The 12,500-nt window shown below is 35.0% G+C and overlaps 1 protein-coding gene across 2 annotated transcripts in view; it reads left to right on the forward strand.

Annotated features, from left to right (window-relative positions):
* The window catches only part of Ttc30 (tetratricopeptide repeat domain 30), a 138,248-nt gene that overhangs the window by 58,906 nt on the left and 66,842 nt on the right, over window positions 1–12,500 (forward strand). Inside the window, exons 2-3 of one of the 2 annotated variants that reach the window (XM_067122042.1) lie at window positions 700–814; window positions 3,609–3,674. In XM_067122042.1, the coding sequence (XP_066978143.1) occupies window positions 755–814; window positions 3,609–3,674 (126 nt within the window). In that variant the 5' untranslated portion in view covers window positions 700–754. The remainder of the gene's footprint in view (window positions 1–699; window positions 815–3,608; window positions 3,675–12,500) is intronic. The other variant, XM_067122043.1, reaches the window with a different exon arrangement.

The following is a 12,500-nucleotide window of genomic DNA, read 5'->3' on the forward strand; positions in this document are numbered from 1 at the left end:
CGTTGACTGTTCTAAAAAGGAATTAATTTATTTCCATAATTTGTTTTCTTAGACTGCCTTAATGCATCATCTAAAATCTAAATCCTACAGACAAGGGTGTAAGCATAACCTTATTGATGATATAATTTTAGACAGAACTGTATATATCTAACATTATTTTATACAAAAGTTAGGTTTGTGATACAAAATTATCTCAAGGCATATGGCTATTCCTTTTCACATTTACGGTAAAAGAATGGTTTCCTAAGACAAGCACATAGTATGCAAACACACCCAGAATTTGCATTTTGCAGATTAAATTGCATGCAGCCATTCCCATGAATTTGTTCATTACTCTCGCAGACTATGGAATTACGCAAACATCTTTTATTTCCTTTTACTGCGTGATTTCTAGATTGGACACAACAAAGGATCAAAATTAACACTGTTAGCGCTCGAGAAGACCGTATCCTAGCAACGAGTTTTGTTTACATACCTTGTAACTGCAAATTTTTGCTTTTAAAAGAAATAAGGGTTGAAAACTTTTTTTGGAATTATTTTCTACACATAATATCTTACAAACAAGTGTATTATATTTACGTAATGTTATTTCATTTAATTATGCTTTAAAATTAGATACAAAATTTTTCTTTAATATTATTTCTCGTTTTACAAGTATGCCTGTCATTAACAAGTCATTCGATAGTTGACATTCCACAGGTTGACAGAAGTAAGGATACTACCCTGGATAAGTGCTCATTAACCAAGCGGAAGGATGATGCTACAAAACATCCAGATACGGGATGGAGAATACACAAAAACTATATATACTTTGGTAACTATTATGTGTTATGACAATGTTGTTATAAGATGTCTAAAAGCAGTTTACAGTAGATTGACATTCTTTGTTGATTCAACCAGGCCACAAGTAAACACGTCAAGCCATATGCCTATATAGATACTTTAATTTCTAGCCTACGACATGAAACACGTATTTTTCCTACTGCTTAACCTTGTGTTATATGTACTTTAATTGTTGGTGCACACTTTTTTTTTTTTGTTAAGCTACGTACCCGTAAGCCTAGGCCAAAGCTATAGATATGCAGTATAGGGGACCACAACGAAACCTGGGTTTGAATTTAAAAAAAAAGAAATTACTTTCAATGACAGGGTAGTATAAAACGTTGATAGGCCTAAAGCATAAGCTAGCCTAAGTAGTCTGGAGAATGCAAGGTTCTTGATATGTGTGTAAGTCTATCAGTAGCAGTAGCAGTCACATAGCATAAATTATAGGCTAAAGCATGAAACTGCAGCAAGGGCAATTTCAGGATACCGTACTTCCCAACCTACCTTAACTTAGGGTGCTGGGTACTACCTGACTGCCCCTGCTTCCCCCCTGGACCCCTCCAATCAACCTGGCCTAGATTGCCATAGATCATATAGGATAAATAGGGATGCATCCTAACCTAACTTATCCTAGGGCGCTGGGTCCAAGAAGGATTATTGCTCTTGGAATCCACCCTGACCAAACCAGACCCAGAGCACCAAAAAACTTTGAGGGGGAAGTCCTGAGTTGCATCCTAACCTAACCCAGGGCTGTAGATCCTTATTGCTAAGGGTGGTACCTCCTCACCTCATATTTTGGGAGTAGGGCTAGAAGGCCGTGGTTCACTTGTATGAGGGATTGTATTTTTATGCTTGTAATAGGCTATATGAGTGTGATTGTGCAGATGGAGGGATTACTCCATATTGGTGCACAACTTGTTTTACATCTTGATATTAATCCTGAAAATTTGAATATTTTCATATTCATCGAAAATATTCATATTTCTTGACATATTTGGCTTCACAAAGGACAGCCTTGTGAAACCAAATATGTCAAGAAATAAAAATTGTGAGGAGTTTTGGAACACCTAAGAGTTTTACTTGAAGTTGTAAAGTTGTTACAATTAAAGAGTTCCTAAAACTTCCCAGTGTTCAAGAAATTATGGAACACCTTCAAACAGAGAACAGTGGACACAAAAAATGGTCAAAGTCTTTATACTTTTAGTAGTAAATATGGGATTTATTATTCATTTACCATGATGCTACTATTGGTGACACTTAAAAAATAATGGACACTTGATAAGTAAATTAAATAGTTTACAGATGAATACTAATTTCAGGCTTGTGAGTTTTAATTTAGTGTCATTATTCACAGAAATTATCATTGATGACAAGTTTGAATTTGTATTGATACCCTAGCCAGCAGACAGCTTGATACACTGTGCTGCAAGGACATTTTAATAGAATTAATTAAGCTATGTAAAAGATTTTAAATTTGAATTCAGTGGGAAATACTACAGTACTAAAATTCTTGGTATAGCTATGGGAAATTTCCACTCACCTGTATTAACAATTAATTAAGCTGTATAAAAGATTTTAAAATTGAATTCAGTGGGAAATACTGTACTAAAAATCTTGATATAGCTATAGGAAATTCCCACCCACTTTTATTAAGTAGTAATCTGTACATGGAATATTTTGAGAGCTGAATAATAAGCATCATTATTCCACATTCATTTATATTGACAGTTTGGTATGTATTTGGCCAGAAAGTAAAAATGTAAAGACCTATTTTCATAGATTAAACAGATTATTGCCATCAATAAAATTTTTTGTGGGAATGGACAATGATTGTAGCCTACCCAGTTATAGAGTAAATGTATAATGCATTTTACATTTTGTTTACAGAAAACCACAAGTATTAATACATACAGAATATATAGTTTTTATTTGGTCATAAAAAGTAATCAGTGTTTGCTACCATGTTTCAAGAGCATTATATGTATGTAGCCTTGAATATATTTATGTGAAATAGATGTATAGTAACAGGAAAAAATTAAGATTATACTTTTTATGGTAATAATAGCAAAGAAACATACAACATAAAATTGAACAGTTCTTGTTTTCTCATATACTCTAGCAATAACTTTAAAGGTATTTCTCATTTGCTTGAAAGCATTAGTATTACTGTGTCATTTTGGGACAATAATATAATGAAAAACACTCGTCAAGAACTTTTCTGACAATAGCAAAGGCTGTGTTATGTAAGTCATGTGACAAATGCTTTATTGGTCAACTTTGAAACAAGAATGTTTTCATATATGTCTTTCTGCCCAAAGGGAACCTGGCATATCTCCATTAGGAATGATGTTTTCTTGTCAGATTGTATTTTATCATTAGTGAGGTGTGCTGCTCTTGGCTTTTGAGAGAATAGTAGCCAGTCAAGCTTGATCGGAAATTTCTTTCATCATTCTAGATTGCATACAAGATGCGAGTCCTCCATCTGCATGGTTCCTGATTTATCTTAGGATTTACCAGTTGTCAGTTGATGCCATTTTGGATCTTTCTCAGGATTTAAGATTTTGACTGTTGCACAGTGGTAACAGATTAGTGTTTTATTACTCAGTTCTGTATTTTATTGTCTTCAGATGTGATAATGCTGCCATGCTTTAACCAAAAATATTATCTTTATGGTATTTGTAAAATGCCTTAGGCCAATTTCATGATTGTGAGGTATGAGAATGTACTGAATGTAATTTTTTTTTATTTTTCACTATTTTTATGAGTTTATGATTTACTTTCAGATTAAAGAGCAACGGTACAGTGAAGCTGTACAAATATTGAATCACATATTGGAGGCATACCCAAGTGTAAGTATTTTTTGTTTTGCAGCATAACCTAATTGCCATATTTTTTTTTTGTCAGAGTAGATCTGCAATTAAAGGCTTTCTTTTAAAATCAGTATATATATAATGATAATAAAGGATAAATTATTTTAATTTAAAATTTTAGGTATATTTTATTTACATAATTTAAAACTACTGACTTAATCTCTTTTGAGGGAATGATTACCTATATGTACCTAATTGATTCTTACTGTAATGCTAATTTTATTTCACATGTAATTGTATTTGAGTTGATGTTTTTGTTGTGTACAAGATTGCAGTTATTTTGTTTTTATATTAATTAAACAATGGTTTTATAGTTTTATTCTTATCTAGTTGTCTATTCTCATTGTTTTATGTTAGAATTCTACTCTCATTGTTTTTTGTTAGAATTCAGGTGGCTGAAGAGATCTTGAATTTAGATGCCCATATTAAAGTTATCAATTTTTATTATATAGCAAATATTAAAAAATAATTTTTAATAAAACTATAAATTTTTTATTGTTCCGAGAGAATAATTGTTTTTAAAAAAATTTCTACTTAGCAAAGTCTGTTTATGTGAACATACTGAAGAACATCATTTCACTTGGCCCTATATCAGTTTAATCATTTGAATTAGCATGGCTGAACTAATATGACAGTCTCCATTTATAAGCTTTTGTATAAGTGCTATACAGTATATTCCTTTAGTCTTCCTATATAACCCTTTGTATAAGCACTGTACGGTACATTCCTTTAATGTGCAGTGACAGTTTAATGATAGCTGTGTCTCCAAACTTTTAGTTACTGACTAATATCTGAATTCCTTTTCACCACATATGCATGATGCAGCATGTTTTTTCAACAGTATTTTTACTAATATTGCAAAATTGAGTATCCCCATCTCCCTATTTTTCTTGTATAGGGTTGGGTGATTGAATTACCTGTACTTACTATATCTGAATGCCATATAACACATGTATTTATTGTATGTACATATTTGTATGCATGATGAGGTAAATCAAGAAATGAAATATAATTAAGGTAGACCTTTAAATGTAATCTTGAAGTCTTAAGGAAAAATGAATATGGTGCTCATGAAAATAATAAGTCAGAAAGAGTTTGGTATATATTTGATATTGAAGGGTAAAATGGAAAATCAAATTGAACTTTTATGAATATGAGAATAATTGCAGATTATGTTAGAGTTAGAATGATACAGTAGGGTAGTTATGAAATTGTTAGGACTAGAAATTTAGTAGATGGTTCATAGAACTTTGAGGGGAAAAAAGGAGCATCAAAGGAGGCAAAGTGTGCAATACTGTACCTGGATTTCAAATGATTATTGAATCTTGATTTTATAAAGATGAAGTTGGTTATAGAACATGCAAATTTTTATGAAGCAAGAAGTGTGAAGGGAATGATAAAGCAGTATTGTTGGCTCATAATAAAGCAAGGGGAAACTGGTTGATCTGGGGAGCTTTAATCTTGCAGAGAATATTCTTTAGGTAGATTGATAAAAAGGGTGTTGTTAGAGTGAAGTGCCAAAAAGAGCGTTGACTTGGTAGGGTAGCGTATTTTATATTTTAAATTGTTTCACCTCATTGCTCTACACATCTTTTTTTTCATCTTTACAAATCCCAAGACACTCCAAGCTTGGAAGATTATTTTTCTACTGTCAGTGGTGCCTATACTTTCATAGTGGTTTTCATTCTACTTTTAGAGCTTTTTTTTTTTTCCATTTGAGCTCACAAGTTTTTTGCTTCATCTTGAGCCAGCCATTTATTTGCTGCCCACATGATTATTCTGCTTCCATGTCTTTCTTATTCCACTGAACATGATGACTCCTCCAACCACTCCCACCGGGGCTCTTAAGTGCCATTCCATCATGTTTTCACCACTCCTTTCATGTCCCTGTTCTTGTTTCGGAGGTTTTTCAATGTCTGCCAGTGTCTCTTGTCCTGCCATTATGCCTCCTGTTCCTTTCATTCTGCTGTTTCCTTTAGCACTCATTCCAGTGCCTCACCTATGATGAGTACCAAAAGACCTCATAGGTCCCAGTGCTTGGCCTTTAGCCTAGATGTTATATTCCAGTTCCTTTTCATTAGTGCCATGTGCCTGATGCTGGTCTCTCTGCCTCAGACTCCAGCTCTTGCCACTCATTAGGGATCATGGAGGACCACCAGCAACTACACAATTAGAGGCTTCCTTCTTCTTGGTATCACTCCCATGCTTGGTCATCAGCCCAGCCTTCTTCTTCAACCTAGGATCTTTGTAAATTCTTTTCTAGTCATCTTTGGGCTGAGAAGCTTGTACGGAAATGCCAGGCTCACAATTTGTGTCGTCTTCACCCTCATTCAACTGCACCTCTTCTCTACATTTTTTTCTGACAATGGACTCTTCATCTCAAAACAAGCAGTCTGACTCACCCTCTTGAGGCCTGACCTTGGAGCCTTCTGCCTTATAGGAAGCCTCATGATCTCTCTGCCTTGAAGTCCAAAATAATCATCTCTCAAGCCAAATATGGAAGCCTTAATGAAGATTTGTGAATAATCCACCCATATGCACTGAGACACATCCAGGTCATGAGGATGTAGCCTTGTTTAGTGAGACTATAGGGTAGCTTTGTGACACCTTTGACACAACCAGCAGATCCCTTGAAGGACTGTTTCTATAGTGCAACTCAAGTTGTAATCCAAATCTGAAGAAGTTTCCATGGAATTTGACCTTTCTTCCATAAATGCCACTTCTGGGATCCTTGCTGATTTTTTGGACTGCATTGTTGGCAAAGGGTTGTTATGAGCCTCTAATTGCAGATAAGTTGTCCTAACTCATGGCCATGCAAAGGATACTGAATTGAGAGCAGGTGATGCTAAAGAAGCAACCTCACTCCTTGAGCTTTTGAACATCAACGTGCTGTCTGTGTTCAAAAGCTCAAGGAGTGGGGTTGCTTCTTTAGCAGCACTTGCTCCCTGTGCAGTGTCCTTTGCATGGCCATGAGTTAGGACAACTTATCTGCAACTAGAGGCTCATAACAACCCTTTGCCAACAATGCAGTCCAAAACATCAGACAAGGATCCCAGAAGTGGCATTTATGGAAGAAAGGTCCAATTCCATGGAAACTACTTCAGACTTGGAGTCCAACTTGAGTTGCAAGGAGTGGATGGGTGCTTGCATATCTAATGTAATTTAGAAAAGTACAATTGTTGGGTGCACAGAACTCATTGGAAGGGTAATAAAGCAAAGGAATTTGGAGATGGTTACAAACTTATGAACATTTGTGCAAGTAGGTAAGGAAGGAATGGCATTGGTTGTCCTGTCTGAAGACCTTTAAAATGGTGTTACTGAAGTACATAGGAAGAACAAAAGGATCATGAGGATAAGGCTATGTACAGGGGATTGAGAATGTGTACATTCCTCAAATAGGATGTACTGAAAAAAAGAAAGATAGTTTGTGGCAGACTTGAATGAGGAAATGGAATCTATTGAAGTAGACAAAAGAACCATTATTGGAAGGGATCTAAATGGGCACATTGGTCAAAGCATTGATGCTATAAGTCACATCCTTTGAGGACATTATTACAACAGCCAAAATAGAGAAGGCCTGAGAATAGTGAACAGCTTTTGTAGGTGGCCAGAACACCTGATCACATGCAAGAGCACAACAAGGTGGAACTGGAGAACTACAAAGTCATCCCCTGGGTACTATGTAGCTGTTCAACATCATTAGTACTTACAGGCTTGCAGCTGAGCATAAAAGAAGTAGCTAAAAGGAAAATGCATAGGCCCAAGAACATGAAGTAGTTCAAGCTTAAGTGGGCTCCAACCTTGGAATGAAGTGTAAAGAAAGAGTATTTGAAAAAATCATTTGAGATAAATATAACATTAATAAATGGTGGAACCAGACATGGTAAAGACATCTAAGGACAGTAAAGTATTGGGAAAATAAGGAAATTTGGTGTTTTAAGGAGGAAGTACATTATGGAACAAAAATAAATGAAGCAAGCCCGGAGGATATAGTTAGAGACAGAGTTAGAAGGTTAAGATAAAGAACTGTACATGGAAAAGAATAATGAATCCAGGATGGTAATAGTAAAAGAAGGCAAAGGAAAGAGTTTTCAGGCCAGCCAGACCAAGAAACAAAAGCACAGAAGATACAACCCACATACAGCAAATTAATATTAAATATTAAAAGAATTATAGACCTAAGACTTGGGAGGTCAAGATCAGAAGACAACTCCTAGGCATTATGAAAGGGAATGGTACAATTGATGAAACACTCTCCTTACACCAGATAATGGAGAAGTAGAGAGAAAAGGGGGGCCCATTGTATGGTCTTTATTGACCTAGAAAAGGCATATGATAGAGTACGTAGACAAGAAGTGTTGAGGAGTATGAGGAAGAAGAGGCACCATAAAAATATGCGAGAGTAATTAGTGAAATATAATAGAAAAGTAAAACCAGTATGAGAAGTACTGTAGGGATGACTAGCAGCTTCCAAGTCAAGGCCATGGCAGTATGTTTTGAAAGCTATGCTTATATTAAAGGGCTTTTGTAATAGCCAAAAAATTACATTCTTCCTTTAGACTTTGAGTGATTTGTTACAGACACAAACATTTACTGTATGCAACTGAAGACACAACTGGCTGTGTGTAAGTGGAGTGTTTCTTAGTGTTGATCATTGATAATTTTCTTTAACTTTTCAACTTTTTTGCAGTCTTAATAATGAGGTTTTTAAGATTCTGTGTACAGATTCTTGTTTACTATATTTTTTATTACAAACATATTAGTCATAAATAGCCTTAATAGTGCGGAACATATCTGTGTGAAAAACTGAAACATTGTGAAGAAAGATTCAACTGGCTTTCCTAGCCAACTCCAAGTCCTTAACTCCTTAAACATCATGCTTATTCATTCTTCAGTGCACCTCACTCCAGCAGGATGTGCTGCCATTTGTTTTTGGAGCACTAAGCTTTTCCCATGTTTTTTTCATGTTGCCTTTTCATCTATATGTGATGCCTGATACTTTGTAAGTTACTCTGTTTTCAGTTTCCTAGTAGCCAGCAGCTGTTTACCATTGCTGTGTGGCATTGCTGTGAGTAGTCAGCCGTCACTTCTGTTTACTGTGCTTTTGCAGTCTTTCTCACTTTTGTCATATAACTTTTAATGGAATAAATTTCAGTAATTTCCTGTTAGTTAGTATCAGTTTATCAAGTTTTGTTTTGATTTCAAGTTCACGCAGTTCTAGCTTTGGGTTTTTCACGTGGCTTGTGTAATGTGCCATTAGTGTAAATTTTAAATTGCATTACTCATACCAGGGCATAGTGTTTTCTGAGTAAAGTTTTTTAGTTTGCTTGCTTCGTACTTGACTCATGGCACAATAACAGATACATTTTGCTCTCTCTTTGCTCTGTCAGTTAATTAGCTGTGTTAACTTAGTTGTTAAGTTATTCATTTTTCTTTTTACTTACTTTGTATAATTATTGTGTTTATTATGGCTTAACATACTTGTTTTTGAAAATATCCTCAGAAAATGTTGATAAGTGCATATTTCTTCTGATTTTTTTCCAATTTGCATCAGATTATATGGAAAATAATCAAAATGTTCTGCATGAACTGTTGTGTATCAGAAGCAATTTGAGGGAGAAATTTGGATTATGAAATAAGGTTTCAATCAGATTACCCAAGTAATTATATGAAATACAGCAATACCATTTGGGCATGTTACATTCAGCAAATCATCATCAGGCTGCTGACCACATACATCTAAGTGCTTTTTCATCAGATAAAAAAATACAATAGTGTATAGTAAAGTTGGATAGGCTTGTGCAATTGGATCTCTCTCTGCGGTATTTCAGTTTGGCATGCCTCAGTGCATTCCTCACAGTTGAGGCTATTTATGATTAATGGGTTTGTATTAAATTTTTTATTATAAAGGAGTGTTTTGAATGACCTAATTAGTATATTTTTGATGTTTTTGAGTGGATTTTTTTTAATTCCCTGAATAAGATAGTTTGAAAGTGTATTTTATAAATTATTTTGTATCGTAATTTTATTTTCTTTTTTACTTTACATTTTTTTAAACTTCACCATACATCATACGACGGACGATAATACTGTACTTGTCTCCATTGAAGTTGTCAGTAAGTGCCATTTATTTCATGGCGTTGACTCAGCAGTATTTGTAAGCAAGTCGAGTCTTTTTCAACACATCCAGTGAAGTTAACTGCACATGCTTTTTGTCCATGGTTCTTTTGTATGTACAGTACTGTTTTGTTAGTTAGTCATTAGTAAATCTGCTTGGGTTTGAATTTTTAGATGTGAAGTTTTGATTTAAAAATATCTCTGGTTTGACAGAATATCAATTAGCCTTTAGGATGATTTGGCAATTTGATCAAGATATGAACATGAACCAACATGAATTTTTTTTTAACAGATAGTTGACTGGATGTAAGTGATATTGATCAGCCTAGGTTCCTATACAATGGATGCATGACCATGCATTTCATGTTTGACTAACCCACCCATGTACTACATCTGATGTTGTGTGGGAGGTGGTTTTGGTGGTAGTAACACATGAAGTTTATCCATATCCACTCCACTTTTGAAATGATTATATGGTACATTTTTTCCCCAAGAAGGCTTTCAGAATAGGTCTGCTGTGGGTAAGAACTAAAGTATTTTTATTAGGGATTCAATCAGTCTCAGGAACTTTATCTTACATGGGAAAAATATTAAGAGAAAGCCAGGGTAACTGCCCATAGGGAAGCTGTCCACACTAAAGATAGATATGAATGGACTAGGCTCAGGACAACTCCAGGGTGGTTTGATAGGTCATTATAGTTTATAAATTATCAATTTAAGTCATCCATTTTTTTTGGTGTCCTGGCTATGTAGAAAGCCAAATTTTGCTAATTGTATTTGTAGCCAAGGAAATTAGGACAGGTGCTTTTACCCTCTCAGAGTAAAGATACTCATCCCCATCTAGAGAAAAATTAACAAAAGTTTTAATAACGATGCTGACATGGAATAAGAGATTTTTGATGCCAAGAATATATAGGAAGAGCATCTGAGAAAGAGAAAGAGGTGGAATACCATGTTTGGTGGAAGGGCTAGTCTTAGAGAGGTGAAATATTTCTGTCAATTTGGGGACACTTGGCTGTGAAATGGGTATTGAGAGGGCATTTAGAAAAGAACAGGTGCTCCTGGAAGAAGTAGAATGCAGTCTCTAAACTACTGGTAAATTAAAATAACCAATTAGTATTCTAAGGAAAAACTTATGATGCCTACATAAGGGCTATACTACAGTATATGTTACAGATAAAGAAAATGAAGTAGATTTTTGAAATGGTGTAAATAGAGAATTCTAAGATGCATGGTCAGAGTGTAGTTGGAAGATCATATTATAAATGGGGAACTTGCAGAGGCTCACAGGAAAAGGGCTGAAACGTCAAAGATTGAGGTTTAGTAATGAAATTATGAGAAGGGATGAGAAGCAGTTAGAAGAATAGTACGTTACTGTATACTGTACATATATGGAAGTAGCAGGTTAAAGTAGGAAGACCCAGAAAATCATGAAGAAAAGTACTTAGTTTGAGACCTAAACCCAATGGGAATTCAAGGGGAAAAGTTCCAAAGTCTGAAGATAATGGAGAGAAATCATTTCATATCTTAGCCCATAAAGGGAAAAACTCGTGAACATAAATGGTGATGATGGCCAGGTAGTTTCCTTGTTTAAGAAAGCAAGAGACATCTGTGTCCAGCTTCCACTTCATCACCACAATGGGTAATGCTATGAAAATTGCTTTAGAAAATGTAGATGCCAAACAAAGGAATGTTGAAATGGTGCAATTATTGTTCCAACAAAAGTATGGAGAATGGTACAGTATGTTGGCAACACTTTTTAAATTGCATTTAAAACTGAACATAAGACCTGAGAAACTAGGAAAGAACTAAACAACTACAGAGACTTGTAGGATGTTACAGACGTTTTCTCAAAAATCTTTCTATGAATGTGAGAAAAGGATTTGATTCATGAGGTATTTCAGTGTCAGCGATAGCCTAATGTTTTGGCTTGAACAGGCCATCCTTCCATGCTTATGAAATCTCACTACTTGTTACTGGTCATTGTTGGTGTGCAGTAGTTTGTCTTTATGCTGGTTTCATGATGATAAATCTAATCCAAAAGTTCTTATTGGAGCCCATTTATTTTCTTGCATCACATATGTATAAAGAAAGAAAAACCTACTTTATTAGTCGCCAGTGTAATGGATTCTGAACAAATGAAAGAATTTAATGTGAACTGTGTGGATACAAACTGATTTCTGGATGGAATCTAGATAAAGGGCAAAACCTTCATGACTGTCATCTGTTAGCTGTGTCATAACTGCAATTAATGAAGTTATCACAGTTTCTGTACTATTACCTCGTAGGGCCCAGCTTCTGAAGAAGATAAGTTTAGGACCAAACTGGATAGGGGGAACTAAAGGTGCTCTGAAATGGCAATTATTCTAAAGGACAAACAATATTCTGTAGGACTGAGGAGGAAAGGGAGATTCTAAAACTGGATTTGGATCTTTGAGAAGCAGCACCCCTCTTCCTAAAAGGTTGCATTAAGCTGAAAGAAAATATAAAGCTTAACTGGAAAAAAAAAGACAATAGATTTCAGTGACATACTCGGTTAAAATGTCAACATTTCTCAACGAATGGGCTGTGGAGGCTTAACAACCACTGAGCTGGCACAATGATTTTGGGTGGAATTTTTATGTTTTGTGCTGACTGCAATGTCTTATGTACAGCAAGACTAATTACTATAGGTTGGTAAAGAAATTA

Source organism: Macrobrachium rosenbergii, chromosome 20, assembly GCF_040412425.1.
Source record: "Macrobrachium rosenbergii isolate ZJJX-2024 chromosome 20, ASM4041242v1, whole genome shotgun sequence".
Classification (NCBI taxonomy): Eukaryota; Metazoa; Arthropoda; class Malacostraca; order Decapoda; family Palaemonidae; genus Macrobrachium; species Macrobrachium rosenbergii.